The 17472-nt window shown below is 43.7% G+C and overlaps 1 protein-coding gene across 1 annotated transcript in view; it reads right to left on the reverse strand.

Annotated features, from left to right (window-relative positions):
- LOC308333213 (potassium voltage-gated channel subfamily B member 1-like) overlaps nt 1–17105 on the reverse strand; it is a gene marked incomplete at both ends in the record, with an annotated part of 46789 nt that extends 29684 nt beyond the window's left edge. Inside the window, one exon of the mRNA XM_080789446.1 lies at nt 16536–17105. Coding sequence (XP_080645572.1) covers nt 16536–17105 — 570 coding nt within the window. The remainder of the gene's footprint in view (nt 1–16535) is intronic.
- Nucleotides 17106–17472: the final 367 nt, after the last annotated feature.

Below are 17472 nucleotides of genomic sequence, written 5' to 3' on the forward strand. Positions count from 1 at the left end.
CCTTCACAGAGACACTCGCTGAATGAGGTTTCACCATACTGTACTCCTGAAAAGATACTGTATAATGTAAGGAGAAAGCCTGCTACTTTTGAAAAGATATGGGGTAGGTTCTTTGAGGTTCTACCTTCAATATCTGGGTGGGGGGTGGGTGGACAAACTATTTTTTGAGTTTGTCTTGTCTTGTTCAGCAAAAAAATAAAATTATGATTCTGTAATTTGTTGTTTTGAATGATGTTTGCATTATCATTAAATTAATCTTAAAAAGAAAAGAGTCGCACACCCTCTTGGGTGCCACAGCAGGGCTCACTAGAAAATATAGCCAAAGCAATGCAGACTGAATGTCATTACAACATATGATATGAACTGCCTGCTCGCTACACTACACTACACTACAGATGCTGGAAGATAAAGACTGCACAGGGAGACGACCACAGGCCTATTCATAATGTAATCCATAATCTCATTTTGGAATATCTGCTACCATCTGTGTTCCATTCCATAATATACTATTCTTTCTGTAACTCGAGTATCTCAAGGCCAGTAGCTCTCGACAGGGTGCACATTGTCCCAGCTGACATTTTAAAGTCAACACTGGAGAGGCAGTAGAGCCATCAGACAATGTGCGATGGTTCCCTTTTAAACTCAGCAGGCTTGTTTCCCTGCATGCAGTCGTTTAAATCACTTATAACTCCATTGACCGAGTCCCCCATTCTACTGGAGGCCCTCTCCCTTTTACCCTCTACATTAAATGTCATTGCTGAAAGTAGCCGTCGCAATGCCGACTGCGTCGCAATGCTACGCTTTGTCAACTTGTACATCTATTTTCACTGAATGTTCGTCCCAGAATAGTGACGCTAGGATTCATGTAGTTAAAGTAAAAGGGAAAGTGTATCCTAATATTCAGGTTTTTAATAGAAACCAACCAGATAACACATCTGGTTGGTTTCTATTAAAAACCAGATTTATTTGGCAACCTCAAAAAGTCTAATGCACGTCGAGCTGATTACGTTTTCACACCTTTTGGCCAAACGGGGTATGTATGGCATACTTAAAGCACAGAACGGGGTACGTATGGCATACTTAAAGCACAGAACTGATTATCTGTTCATAGCAACTGGCAGTCAACCTCTTCCCAAACACATTCTTTTCTTTTAAATGTCACTTTTTGTTAACCACTTGCATCCCTGCGTCCATACTCTGGGGGGAACATTAGCCAAATATAGCAGCTCTAGCTTGTAGATCGATCTAATATGTCTGGAAAAGAGATCTGGTGTAGGTTGGAAAAAGTTATTGTGAGCGTTTTTGTATTGCAACAAACGATGGAAACGATTGTCGTCCCATTCTCTAATCATGACAGATAACTAGCTGGCCATGCAGCGAAAACACGGATATCTCTTCTGAATAATTATGAAAGAACTGACTTGAACGGATGAACATAAATGGCAATAAAATATAAGAGAGGGGGAGGGGGGAAGATCTAATTAGCACAAATATCCTTTTGTCAATTGAATATATGAATACGAGCTCAAATGCATGAGTTCTGTTTCCTGTAATATCTGGGACATAATTACATTATGTCTGAGCAGTTTCTTTGTAACTATAGACATTAGACAGCCTTAATTGTCAATTAGATGCCGAGTTCTGTTGCGAGAGAGAGGGGGGGGGGGGGATAACAAATGGAACACAACCAGCCTAAAGACTATCTGCAGCGAGAGGTCTCGGAACATAGAAGTTGATTCATTGGAAATTTTGACTTTCAATTGTACATTTTGTTTTGGTTGTAATTGTTCCACTTATTTTGCTTTGGCAAAGTACGTTTTCTCATGCCAATTTGAATTTAATTGAAATTGGGAGAAAGCGAGAGAACGGGGGAATAGGAGAAAATGGGAAATTAAGGACTGCAATTAAGTGACTGTGTGTGTGTGTGTGTGTGTGTGTGTGTGTGTGTGTGTGTGTGTGTGTGTGTGTGTGTGTGTGTGTGTATTTATAGAGTCCCTTTGAGAGAGAGAGAGAGAGAGAGAGTGCCATTAGTTCTTGCAGGTAGTGAACCAGTTGTCACATGATGGTGGCCTGCATCACGCCTCACATGTTCAGCCTCATTAGGATCAGCTGTGCACACACACACACACACACACACACACACACACACACACACACAGCCGGTGTTCTTTTCACTCTGACAGTGTGAATATGGACCCAAGGGGACACGTTTTACACTCTTCAGAGTTCAATGGACTCTGAGGATTTTATTGTGCAGTCAGTGTTTACAGTGACATTATATCCAGTGGTGGGAAAAGTACTCGCATTACTTACTGAAGTAAAAGTATCAATAGTCAATACTGCAATGTGGATATAGGCCTAATGTAAAAATGTACCTTTTGCACTGTCTTGTCCTGTTTTGCACTTGTACTAATGTTGTACATGCAGTCTGCTGTCCACAAAACCAAATTCCTAACATCCCATGACATTCCTAAAGTCATGGCAATAACATTATAGGCTTCTGATTCTGATTCTGAATTCCTGACCTAGAACCCCCTGAAGCTCTGAACATTCACATCATTAATTCAGCATGCCACCATCATGTCACAACTCGCCAGCCTCACTAACTGAACCAATCACTGCATGGGAAGAATTATTTGGTAGAATAGTGCATTCCTATGTGTTTCATACAGATATCAGCAAATAGTATACGCCACTAAAACATGTCTATTGTCTTTTTTTTTTTGTGGTTTGTATGTTGTTGTTTTTTTACTGTCAATCTATACGTCAATACTGTCAAGTCTCTATACGTACGTCTGTAATCCACGTAACTCCAGAACCGTTCGTCCCACCTTCCACACGCTCCACACCGGTCGGAGCCACGGTTGTCCAGAACAGGGGGACAGTCGGACAGATATTTTGGGAAGCCACTAAGGAAATTGGGACTTCCTTAAAGTTCATATATTGGCCTGTTGTGGCGCTGTCATTGGGCCCAAAAAACCCATAGCTCCATAGAGCCCCATGTATTTGGGCCCAACTTCACCTAGACTGTATTACCTTAATAAACATAGTCATGAATACTTTCTGCTTCCAGTCACTAGTTTAAAGTCTCATTTCTAATGTCATAATATTCTTTTTGGAAAATTATGGTCCCATTTATTAAAAAAATTACCATAAAGTCGCGTATGTTCTGAGGGGCGTGGCTACCGTTACAGTCTATGAACGGGAGCCACCCCCCGTTCAGTCAAACTAAAAACCAACGAAGAGTAAGGGGGGAAGTCCCGCCTCGTTGTCTGGGCCAGCCAATGGCCAGCTGGGCCCAAACGGATCTAGAAATATGGCGACTTACAGTGCAAGGAATTACAGGCTTCATTTTACGTCCATGTTAGACCCGGGGAACGCTTTGTCCATATTTTTTACAATCTATGGTCCAGAACCAGCACAAAAGGCCCAGGCCCCATATATGGAGCTGGCCTGTTCTGGTGTCACAATGATGTTCTGACATCTGCATAGACTCCATATTTGGGCATGCCTGACAAAGAACTATATGGGCATAAAAAGTGACACAGACATAATAACTGGGTGGGGCATGCATTTCCAACTTGCATCGTTCTGTAGTCTTTAGAAATGCCATCATTCGATTAACCACTTACAGTGGTTGACAGTACTTGAGTACCAGCTCAGTGGCCTTGTTGCGAACGCAGTGAGCACTTACTATGAGACCTAGCAGATCATGTCTGTCTGTGTGTGTGTGTGTGTGTGTGTCTGTCTGTGTGTGTGTCCCACCTTTGTGCCCATATATGGAGCTGAGTGATTTGTTTGTGATTGATGCAACACACTCCATATTTGGACGTATAGCTGCTTTGGGGACTCCTTATATGGTTATGGCTAATAACTTAAAAATAAATCTTAAAAAACCCCAAATATGTACGTCGTACGAGCTGCGTTCGCTTCCCGCGTTTGCGCGTCTTACTGGTGGTTAGAGTGTCCGCCCTGAGACTGGGAGATGGGGTTAAATCCCTGGCCGGGTCATACCAAAGACTCTAAAAATGGGACCCAATGCCTCCCTGCTTGACACTCAGCATCAAGGGTTGGATTGGGGGTAAGTCCCTGCGACATACTAGCGTCATGTCCAGGGGGTGTACATCACGCTGCCTCACGCTACAGAAACAGGAGATAGGCTCCTGCCCTATGGGCCTCATGGCTCGGCAAGTAAATGTACTTAGTTACTTTACACCACCGGTATTGATAATAATATTAACACCCACCAGCAACAGCTGGCCTTCCAGCCATGCAGGGGGCCCACGCAGGTGGACGCAAAATCAAATCAACAGAATAAGGACGAGGCTAAACGGACCTCCAGATCTCCACCATTCTCCGTTAGCCTTATCTGGCTTAGTACTGGTCATTAGGAGAAAGGACTTCCACGAAAACCTCTGACCTCATGTCACGACGCAGCAGCCATTCTCAGGAACGTCATTATCTCTGAGAACCATGTCGAGGAGACGACGGGGACTGCCCCGTAGTAAAGCTACCAGCTATCACTATAGTTCACTTTGTTGTGGCTTATTTAATTATGCAGCCAGCTGCAACTCGGAAGAGGATCAAGTTATTCTTTTGTTCAGAATCAACGCACTGCTGCCCGCCGGGGTTGTCTGGAGTTTGTTTTGGTATATATTTATCTCTCCACACATGGACGCTTTGAGTTATAAATGGAAAGGCGCAGATGACAGGATTCAGGTTTACTGATAGCTTTTGTGTGTTTGTTTACTGTTGTCTTTTTGTGTACTCTCTTTTTTTATCTCTATTTGTTCTCGCTTCATTTGTGGAGCTGTGGCTATATGAGCTGCTGAAGGGGAGGGGGGGGGGGGTGCTATAGAGCGTCGCAGTCCCGCCCCCTCGAGAGACCCGGAAAAGAAATCCCCGTTCATTTTCCTCATAGACTTTTCAGAAAGTATTTATTTAAAGACGTTTACGCCACGGACAAAGCCAACTCTTGTCGTGACAAATCATGACAACAAACAAAAAAATTCGGGCTGAACAAATAATCTTCTTTGTAATCTTCTTCTTTGTAATTATTTGTTTGGTCCAAAATATTGTGTTTGTTGTCATGATTTGTCACGACAACAGTTGGCTCTGTATGACGCTTATAAGGTCTTTAAATAAATACGTTTTGAAATGTCTATGGGAAAAATGCATTGGAAACTATTTCCTGGGCCTGGCGTCGTCATGAAAGGGGGCGGGACTGCGACGCACTATAGGGTATGCGTGTGACATCAATTCAATTCAATCTTTATTGCAGACTCGGGGGAATCCATATCACAGTACAAAACAACAATACAGTAGATAAATAAATATATAATAGAAAGAAATATACAATAAAAATAGTTCCACCATGTTCAGTTTCGAACATACAGACAAGTTTGCCAATGGTTCCACAGTCTGGAGGAGAACCTGACAGAACTACGTATCGGGTTAGTAATGACATCAATTATGTCATTTACTGACTCAGATACTGGCATTGGCATTAAACGACGTTAAACTCACTTTGCCACTCGATTTGCCACTCACTTTATGCATGCGTATACCCTCTCTATACATGCTTAAACGTTAAGTCCCCGACATCAGACAGAACGAGGCAAGCCGATATGCTCAGATTGTGTGTAATTCGAGGCTTTGCTTAATCCAACGTGTCTACTGTGTCAGACATGGTGCCTGACACAGCCTGCATGGAGACTGGAGACTGGAGGTGATCTTGTGTTAATTGAACTCTGTTGTTGAGTGTTTGTCCATAGAGGCGCTTTCAGGTGTAGGGTTCTATATCAAGTTCAGGTAATTGGGACTGTTTCACAGACTACCACCACAACTCCTGAAGGCCAGGACTGGCTCCCCGCTTTTGAAGATGCTTTGCGAATATCCATTTAAAGTAGTGGTTCCCAAACCTTTTAGCTCAAGACCCAAAATAGAAATTAGACGTTTGCCCTGGGCCCAAACTAGTGGAAATAGCAGATCGTTATTGACTGCCAAGAGTTAAATGAACACTGGAAAAGAACACTCCTGCACTCATGCATCAGACCGTGACTGAAACGGAACCTTGCATTTTGCCCTGCCTTTCCTCCATCTCGCTACAGTGTACTCCATCGGTCAAAGAGAGCAATCTGCACAGAGATGGAGGTGAAATTATATTTCACACTTCCTCTCCTCCTCTATAGGTAGGAGAATAGCTGTCCTTGAGATGATCTTCAGAAGAGAGTGAACACTGTGCTATATATAATAGAATGCTGTTCTTTTCACCCTGCAGACAGGTATAGTCTATGGCAGTGGTTCCCAGACCTTTTAGCTCATGACCCAAAAAAGAAAATTAGACGTTTGCCAAAATGGGACCCAAACTAGTGAAAATAGCAGGTTGACAGATTTCCACTACTGCTTTGTTTTCTAATTTATGGAATTTCTTTGATTTGTCTTTGATTGTTTATTTTTTTTTAAATAATAATTAAAAACAAAATGTAGGGGGGGTGGGGGGGGATAAACAGCTAGGGACCCATACAAATGTGTTCCCTGTGTTTGGGAACCAGTGGTCTAGTCTAGACTATATGGTACAGTAGTTTCAAACGTTAACATTTCAAATGTTACGTCGCTGTCCTCTTCTACAGTACATCACACAGCATGACCAGCGGGTGGGGAGTCTTAAGGCGTGGTGCAGCCGTATCGACAGCTAAAGCCAAAATTGTGCTGAAGCCAAACAAGCTCTGAATCTTTTTTAAATAAGGTGCCCTTTGTAATTATGTCACTGCAGTGCCGGATTTGCTTACACGTCTGGACTCGCAGCCGGGTCGTGGTGTGCGACGTGTACACGATACGATACACATGGGGTTGGACACTTACGTTAACAATGCATGGGCCATCCTTTTGTCCATCTGTCAGTGACTGATGATGACAAGTAGGTTAATGCCTGTGTAATACCTTTTGGTGTGTAAGAAATGAAGGGGGCAGCGCTGCCAGACGCCGTACGTCATTCGATGGACATATTGTTCCCCTGGGGTGGATTAAGTGGCACGCTGATGAACTAAAGAGTTAGTATCCGCTATCAGATTGCGGATATAATTATTGCATTATTCAATCACGCTTGTCACTCAGTCCCGCAAAGTGGTGGAAAGTAACTAAGTACATTTCCTTAAGTACTGTAGGCTACTTAAGTAAATGTACTTAATTTTGAGGTATTTGTGCTTTACTGGAGAACGTATTTCCTAATTTTACTTCTACTCCACTACATCTCTGATGTGAATTGTACTTTTACTTCACTACTGTACATCTATTTGAAAACTTTAGTTATTAGTTACTTTGTAGATTTAGCTTATTAGGCTATTACAAAACATCTAGCCGATCTACAAGCTCACAATGTGTCGAGTGTGACACGTTGTCAGCTTGTAGATCTGCTATTTTCAAAAGATGTTTATACATTTGAAAACTTGAGAAATGGGACGTTCTGCATCGTGAATACTTTCTACTTTTGGTACTTTAAGTATATTTTGATGCCAATACTTTTGTACTTTTACTAAAGTACATTTTTAATTTCGGACTTTTACCTGTAACAGAGTATAGTTCGATCGATACGTTTAAAACAAGTAAAACTACTATTACTTTTTCCCACCACTGTGGGCTATCGTCCTGACGCTAACGGATAATCGCTGTGTTGTACAGTGCAAACAACAACATGGCAGCTTCAGTTTCCATGGTCTGACTCTCTGGAAACTTGCGTTTTACTGCAGGGCTTACGGTGGCTGACTGCCGCGCTCCCATACTGTCCCATGTCTGCTTGAATGATGGTTTCTCTCCACGCTGACACGCTGCGTCTGAATAATGAATGAGGGTCTTCCGCGAAGTAGCCGCCTCCTCATCAGCCCCTCGCGCTTGACCTCTGACCTGTTTAAATGTCAGCATCATGCTCCATATACAGCATATACAGCCACACAGGTGCACGTGCATCCATGAGCAAGATTATAGGAGTTTTGTGCATGTATATTGTATATGCATGTATACATGTATCTATGTATCTTTGTGCATGCATGTATGTGTGTGTACTGTCTCTGGAACGCTCTCCCTCACGATGTCAGAAATGCAACATCCTTGGACATTTTTAAGTCGAGGCTAAAAACACATCTATGCAGTACGGTTCCGCCTAGCTTTAATCTGCATTATATCCATAGCTATGCACATTTTACCATGTTTTTTATTGCTACAGTATGTGTTGTGTCTTTGACTTGTTTTTTTATGTATTAATGCTGTAAAGTGCACAGAGACCCCTCGGGGGAATTTGTACTATAAATAAAATAAACTGAAGTGAAACTGTGTAGTGTAGGGTTTAGTCCCAGCTGGCCAAGGTGATAAGATAATGGAGCCTACTAGAATCACCTCTGTCCATGGAAACCCTTGGGCAAATAGAACAGGCTCTGGAGAGCCCGACTTATCGACTTCCGCCTGCAACTAAATGGGTCAAACTTCATCTACAGTAGCACACTATAGCTTACACAGTCATCCTCACCTCGGGTAAAACGCCTAAATGAGAATATAGCACACAGTGTTGTTGTCGAAGTGTCCTTGAGCAACCCTTAATTGCTCCCGATGTGCAGGTTGGTGCCTTGCATGGTTTCCTCTCTTTCAGTCAGCCTCTGTGTCTCTTTCAACCAGGCTCTGATCTCTCTCTCTGTCCCCCCTCTCTTTCCCTCCCCCCTCTCTCGCCGATCGAGCGTTCTCTCGTGTTGTGAGCTTACAGATCTACTGCTTTTCCTGAATGTTCAGAATAGGGACACTATAGGTTTCGAGGGGGTTAAAGTCCATCTCATTAAATACAGAGGAGAACATTATAGCTCCGCCTCAACATTTCCAACAGCTGTGATTGTTTCTGAGACAAGTCTTTGAAGTCGTGGAAAAATCATTCAGGCTTAGCAAACGTATGACACTGTATGGAACACACACTGGCTACAACACAAACAATTTAATCCTGTCTCAGCGGCTTCACAGACAGGCAGATTCTCTTCATCGATTGGCAACCTCTGTGATGGGATCTTCCCTCTGTGAGTTTCCACCCCACGTGCTCCCACACATTGAGTATCAAAGACATGAAGTGAATCAATAATGCAAATGTGCAACTGGTGGAGAAATGGAACTTCTTTAGCAGCTGTATGAGGTACAGTAGGTAATGTATTTACATAGCAGGCACAAACGTAAACAGAACCTATATAGAGATACAGACATGCAGTAACGAAGGGCAGAGCAAAAGACAAACATGGTTAATTCATATTCAAAGTCTGGCATGATGATATATATATATTTGCCCTATTTGTCTGCCCCAACTAACAACTAAGAACATATGATAATGGGACACCGAAGAGGCAGATGTCAAGATAAAAGTGTGTAAAAACAAAGAGAGAGAATAAAGTGTACCCGCAAAGGAATTGTCTGCATATACAGTATATACAGTAGAAGTATAACCATTCAAAACACATGCAGCTAAACAGTGCAGTTAGCTGTCACCCAGCAACAACCTAAAACAAAACAACAACTCCCAAATACACCCGGATGGATCGTCACAGCCCACGTTGTTATACTGTATACACGCTGTACACGACAACGTGTACCCAAAGCAGGCCGAGAGAATCTGTCCTATATCATCCACTTTTTGAGGCACACTGTGTAGCTGAAATTAACAATAGCATGTGATGTGAACACCTCCCCTCTCCCTATGAGGAAGGGGAGAGGAGGGGGGTCTTCAGCAGGGATCCATGGAAAACGTGCACACTTTGTCTCCCAATACCCCCCTTGTGTACATAGTCACTGTTACTGCCAATAGCATACTGTGTCTTGGGAAGGGTGCAGACAAACACCTGTCCCCTGCGATACACATGGAGTCAGACACATGGAGTCAGACACATGGAGTCAGACACATGGAGTCAGCAGCCGCTTGTCCTCACCTGACTGTAAGGAGGGGGGCTTGGTGTGTGTGTGTGTGGGGGGGGGGGGGTTGGGGGGCTGTAACACTGGCGGAGGGACACACATTCCTCTCTGAGTTTCATTCCCTGCTGAACAGGCACTCTGGCCAATCTGTAGCAGTCACTATAGAGACGGAGAACGCCATTCCCGTGCCAACTTTCTTTCTTTCACTTGCGAAAAATGCCAATTGTGCTCATTGGAGTGCCCGGGAAAGGCAGAGGGAGGCCCTTTAGAGGTATCGAACCCCACTGTCCACGGTAGAACCCCACTGTCCACGGTGGAAAGGCAGAGGGAGGCCCTGTAGAGGTATCGAACCCCACTGTCCACGGTGGTGGGCTGGAAATGTACCCGCACATCACCCAAGGAACGTAATGATTAATGAAAGGAAGGGACGTGAGTCACGTGACTGGACGCCGGGGATGCGCCATGACGCTCATGGATGGCACATCTCACACATTCTTCTCAAGTCTTATCAAAGAGCGATTTGATAAGTCTCTGATAGTCACCGTTAGTCGGCTTGGTGTGTCAGGGCCTTATAGGCTCAGTCTTCATTTGTTTGTCATTGATTTCAACTCAGTTGCCAGAACATGCAGTACAGTATACACAGTGGACCACTCCATTCTGAACGCACAGAGCCACATGGCCAACGATGCTGATCACAGACGATGCCCAAAGATTTTGTGCGCATCCGGCTTTGTCAACTGAGGGTGATAATTGGCACTGCACATAATCCTACAGGCTGGGGCTACACCTGTCAGCAGGGAGTGTTGGGCGGGAGGAGTGGGCTCCTCAATGCTAGTCAGTAGGATACAGAAATGTGTGTGTGGAGGAACTGGCATAACGACTATAAATTGGGGAGAACATTTGACAAAAAGCTAAATCATAGCCACATCCACTTTTCTAATTACTAGATAATACATTTAAATGTTGTTGTGAGCCCGTAGATTAAAGTATAAAATGGGGTTAAAGTGATAAACCTGAATCCTCATTTTGCCTCATGAACGTCTGGATGCCCCTCAGAGACCCCACTTTGAGGACCAGTTGTGTAGAGAGCAATTTCAAACATCAGATCAAAGAAAAGTATATGCACAGTATCCAGTTTAAAAAAGATGTCTGGAAAGACTTGCGGCAGTCAGCAGCTGTCTCCCCCTCACAGGGGCGGACATACCGTATATACCAGCCATTCACTGTACAGTGTTTATTTAACACTGAGAGTGAGTTAACACTGAGAGTGAGTTAATTTAAGACCCATGATTTACAGCGTATCAAGACAAAAGAGCTAACCACCAGTGAAACAACCAACAACCAAAGATGGAGTGGTGTTCCAGTCAGAAAACTCTTGCTGTTAACCGGAGTGATGGTTACAGTATTGTCTGAAACGGAGCCCGTGGAAAGTGTGTCACATCCCGTAACCTCCTTGAGAGTCGACAATGTGTAACTTAGTGGCACTTGTTCAGCCTATACCTCACCTATATGCAGTATAGTCTTGCAGTGTCTCTATTGTCTGGGCATGGAAACTAGGGGCTATTAATATTTACTATTCTCTGCCTATCGGGACGTAACTCGGACGCTGAGTTACGTTACGACGCTGAGTCGGCTCTGGTGGCTGTCGCAACACTATGGACGGTGACTCGCTCGGCGGTGCCTCACGTGGTTCAAGGCCACCAGAGACGGCACACCTCCGTCATTGACAGATAAAGCAAACGCTCCCATAGTTTCACTTCCGGATTTCCCAGTATGTTGATTATCACATACTGGGGGTATTTCTAAGGTGCTGATCACGAACATTCTCTTGCTTAAGGGGTGATAACATCCGAAGCGGGTGGTGCCAGCGTTTAATCAGCGTAGCTTTACAACTTTATAACTTTTCCGCTTTTACCACTTGAACACTATAGCATCCCTATTCTAATATTGTGTGAGAATGGCAGATCTACTGTTATGTACATGCTCACAAATTGTCGCATTGCTTTTTGGTGAAGAGATTTGCAAAAAGAACCGCGCCAAGTGTAGAGCCCGGGGAACTGAATTTCAACCCTGGCTGGTGTACTCTGACTGACACTGCCAATAACGTTAATTGAAGCAGACACGAGGTGCCACCATCTTTATTGTAGTTTAATTGAAGCAGACACGAGGTGCCACCATCTTTATTGTAGTTTGTACATCATTGCACTTCTCTCTTCTCCGAGACAACTGAAATAAAACGTAAAGATTGTAGGCTCCATTTTCATCACCGCTAAACCCCTTATCCCTAAACTTCTTTGCCTTTTTTACTGTTAAACGTAATAGATTTAAGTGTCAATGTAGATTGGCTAGTTGAACTACTCAATAATGTTTTTCAAAATAGTCCTATCCGATTGCATTAAACGATGTGAAAAGATGTTAAACTCACTTTCCACTTGATTTGCCACTCACTTTATGCAAGCGCATACCCTCTATTCACTGAACCTTTTGTAAAGAAATGACATTTGCAATGAAAACTGAGCGACATCACAAGCTGTATAGAAGTATATTTTACAGCTCATGGTGACTCTAAAGGCAGTCTGCCAGGACACTGCCTGCCAGGATGCTGATAATCCCTGTGAGAGTGAACTGTGGCCTATAGAGAATTTAACAACAGAGTCATGCTGAGGGATGGCTGTATCATCATCACACTTGAGTTCTATATTTACTATAGCGTCTTCTCACGTTGGGCCCACCTACCATGTACAGCATGTCCTACAGTTGTACTGCTGTAGCAAGGGTTTGTCTTTCAGGGATTAATTCATAATCTCCAATCTTTTGCCTGTCCATCCAGGTGTCTTTGTGTTGCTGCGATAAATAATTTAGGGGACAGAAAGCTGTTGGAAGTGCCAAAGAGACAAAGGGGGTCCTCAACTACGAGCGAGCACAACAAATTTAACACGGTCTCAAGCAGAAGACAGACTATCAAGGGCTGTACACAGTGTCCTTCACTGTACTGCTCTGACTATGAGGAATGGCTTGTCTGAGAGAGCCTATGTGTATTTTGGGGAGGCCATAACTCCAGAGCACACAGCTCGAGGTGACATCTGGAAGACTATACAGTAGATATTCTGGATTGCACCTTCCCATCCCTGCCACGACGCCAAGCGTTATTAATGTGCAATTAAAAATTAATCAACGCTGAAAAATAAATGAGGTGGAATCTGTGTTTTGGAAGCGCCTTTTCCGGCTTGACCCGTGGGCCAGCCCTATCTACGCAAACGTTGCTGACTCGCTGACTGACTGACTGACTGACTGACTGACTGACTGACTGACTGATGAAATTACATCACTTTATCCACAGTTGGCCTAACAACAAACAACATTAGCAATCACAGATCAATCGTCCCTCCAAGCTATAGGGACACATTTTCACAAAGTTTGTTAAACCTATAACATAAAATTCAACTTTTTCAATTTATTTTGTGTTTTTCGGGCTCCCATATGTGTTTTCTATCCCCACAAATAACCAATTTTTAACAATCAGGCTTTCATATCATATAGGTGCTTTAATGGAAATTGCTCTCAGGAACAGCTCAACTGATTTTGTCCTCATCGTGATGTCATCAATGTCACCCTACTTTGTATAATTCCTCCTCTACTTCAGTCTTGAGTTCCAAATTTGCATTTCCACTTTGTTTACAATGTCCACCATTGTTTATTTTCCAAGCTGGTATGGAATGGAAACAAGCCTGGTTTTATCTAGCATCAGTATTATAATGCCTAAAATATCAAATCAGCATATCAGCACCATCAGCTTCATTTGATTATAGATATATTTGACAAAACAAAAACAGGCAATACACGGATGGATATTAATTGAAAATGTCAAGGAAATAACAGAATGCTTATTTCCATTCGGCAGCCATAAATGGTAAATGGTGCATTTATCCAAGGCGCTTTGCATAGATTATGCCATTACATTCACCCATTCACTGTTGTTTTTATGTGGACACGCCCCCAAGTTAATTAATTAATTATGCCTGGTTTGCCTGGTGGGTGGTGATGGGTGGTGATTGAACTGAAGCCACACCCACATAGAAGTGTCTATTTGTTTGTCTCTAAATGTTTTGATGAATTGAACAATGTGGACCCTGTTGTAAACAAGTGTAAGGCTTAATTGGGTCGTCCACTCACAGTTAACAGTCTTTGTATTGAGTTTGTGCTTGAAATGTACTGTAATTCTGCAAACTGTTAATAAAGATTTCAATCAATCAATCAATCCACAGTTGTTGTTGTATGATAAAGGGGGAGGGGTTAGGGGACGGGATGATATAGCTTTTTTCATTGGCACATTTGACTGTCAAGGTTTCAGCCTCCAGGATGAAACCCGAAATACAAAGGGAAGATCATTGCATAACAACCACACCAAGGGGTCTAATGAAGTACTGTCACCTCATAAACAGAATACAAAAACCACAGCACTCCATCTTTAAACATGGCTGTCATATATTTCTACTGTTCTCTTATCCATATTTCACATGGAAAGACACAGTAGGCTGGTCTATCTATCTATCTATCTATCTATCTATCTATCTATCTATCTATCTTGAAGTAATTTTCAACATTCAATAGAATACCGTACTGTAAAGTATAAGAAAGCACTGTTAACTTTCCCATAACTCTCTTCGCTCACATCATTATGACAGGGCAAATCATTCTAGAGCATATGCAAGTACACGGTATAGCTATGGTGTAACAGTATATTCTGAAGGTATATCATTTAAAATTAGACCCGAAAAAGTTATTGAAACTATATGCAAATGTGAGACAGAAGAATATTCATGTATTCCCTCTATTCCTTAACAGACTGCTGGCTTTTGGGACTCCCCAAACAGCTGTTATGTACTGTAGGGGTGGCCGGATGGTAACTGCAAGGTTGCCAGCTCGAACCCGGGCTCCCCCAGAATTAGTGTCGAAGTGTCCTTGAGCAAGACACTGAACCCCTAATTGCTCCTGATGTGCTGGTTGGTGCCTTGCATGGTTTCCGCCGCAATCGGTGTATGAATGTGTGTGTGAATGGGTTAATGTAATGCAATCTATATGTAAAGTTACTATTTTATATTATGCAATGTATAGCTACTATTGAGTACAGCCTATTATTCATTCAAATTTCATATCGACCTGCAGTCAAACAGGCATCATGTGCATGTCCATTGATCCAGCCATAGTTGGAAGAATGATGAATATACAAGACAATAAATGAGACCTATATATTATAACCTCTCCTCTTATAGGCCAGAGACCACCACACTATAAACAACCTCTCCTCTTATAGGCCAGAGACCACCACACAATAAACAACCTCTCCTCTTATAGGCCAGAGACCACCACACTATAAACAACCTCTCCTCTTATAGGCCAGAGACCACCACACTATAAACAACCTCTCCTCTTATAGGCCAGAGACCACCACACTATAAACAACCTCTCCTCTTATAGGCCAGAGACCACCACACTATAAACAACCTCTCCTCTTATAGGCCAGAGACCACCACACTATAAACAACCTCTCCTCTTATAGGCCAGAGACCACCACACTATAAACAACCTCTCCTCTTATAGGCCAGAGACCACCACACAATAAACAACCTCTCCTCTTATAGGCCAGAGACCACCACACTATAAACAACCTCTCCTCTTATAGGCCAGAGACCACCACACTATAAACAACCTCTCCTCTTATAGGCCAGAGACCACCACACTATAAACAACCTCTCCTCTTATAGGCCAGAGACCACCACACAATAAACAACCTCTCCTCTTATAGGCCAGAGACCACCACACTATAAACAACCTCTCCTCTTATAGGCCAGAGACCACCACACTATAAACAACCTCTCCTCTTATAGGCCAGAGACCACCACACTATAAGCAACCTCTCCTCTTATAGGCCAGAGACCACCACACTATAAACAACCTCTCCTCTTATAGGCCAGAGACCACCACACTATAAACAACCTCTCCTCTTATAGGCCAGAGACCACCACACTATAAACAACCTCTCCTCTTATAGGCCAGAGACCACCACCACACTATAAACAACCTATAAACACACAGAAGTAACAAATGGAGGCACTGCATGCATACATAACTCTTCATCTTGGTGCCACATGCAGGTTTTTCATTGATTCCTCAAGCAGCCCATGTGCAGCACACACAATCCCTTTGATATTTGTTCTGGTATAGCTATAGGCCTATACATACATCTAAGGCAAACGATTAAAGTAGATTGCTTTTCAAAGTTGTAACTTGTATTTCTCTATGGGGCTTTGGTGCTGAGCGCTGACCCCCAATCTCTCTCTCACTCTCTCTCTCTCACTCTCTCTCTCTCTCTCTCTCTCTCTCTCTCTCTCTTCTATACACACACACACACACACACACACACACACACACACACGCACTCACTCACTCACTCACTCACTCACTCACTCTCTTTAAAGTGGCATATCACCAGGGTTCAGATCAAACCAGACTGAGACATTATTATGCCCACCTCAAGTTGACCCCCATATCCCCAAATGAGTGTATTTAAGCCCAGCATGTTGAAGTGAGTGAGAGTTTACCTTGGCAGCAAACGACGAGCTTGGCTTCTCCAGGAGATCCCAAAGTCTCCTCCTCTTATCGGAACAACATCCGATATCAAAGTCGTCGCCCTCTCTGTTCCTCAGACTCTCGACCTCTCGCTTCAGTTCTTCGTTCATCTGCTCCTTCTTCTGGTGGTACCTGGCCTGGCAGCAGGACTCCAGGTAGATCTCGTCGATGCCCCAGAAGTCCAGCTCCTGGCTGAAGGACAGGGCGCACATCTCCTCCATCATGTGCAGCTTCCCCGTGCGGTAGAAGTTCAGGATGGACGTGAACGCGCCGGGGTGCCTGTCGAAGAAGTACTCGTTGTTGTCCAGGCTGTAGTCGTCGCATATCTCCATGATCGAGTCGTGCGTGTTGCACTCCCGCAGCTTGCCGAGCCTCGTGCGCGGCAACCGGTCGAGAGTTCTCCACAGAACTTCGTGGAGGAGGCCGCCGACGTTGAGCCGCACGCGGCGCGACTGCGACTTGCTCCGGATGATGTCCACCGCCTCCGGAGGTGGTCCGACGTGAGCGAGCGTGAGAGGGGGGCGAGACACCTCTTTACTCATCTTTCTTCAGTCAGTCAGCAGTGCACGTATATTCCGTCCACTTCAAAAGACTTGAAGAAACATGCAGTCAGTGCTAGGTTAAGAAGAAGACATTGTCCGACGACCGCATCTAGGGTCCGTCCTTTCTTGTGGCTGTAATAAAAAAGAGCAACAATCATTGTTTAGTGCAATAAAAATGGGTTGTAACCTGGGTTGGTACCTGTGTTCTACAGTAGACTACATCCCGGGTGGTTCTCTCGCTCTCTCTTTCTCTCTCTCACACGCACACGCACACGCACGCGCGCACGCGTGTACACACGTCAGGTGGTTTTATCCACTCATCAAATAGCCAGATAGATATTTTAATCAGCTTTAAGGCGGATAACCG

The sequence above is a fragment of the Protomyctophum bolini genome (assembly GCF_963924005.1).
Source record: "Protomyctophum bolini genome assembly, chromosome: 2".
In the NCBI taxonomy this organism is placed as follows: Eukaryota; Metazoa; Chordata; class Actinopteri; order Myctophiformes; family Myctophidae; genus Protomyctophum; species Protomyctophum bolini.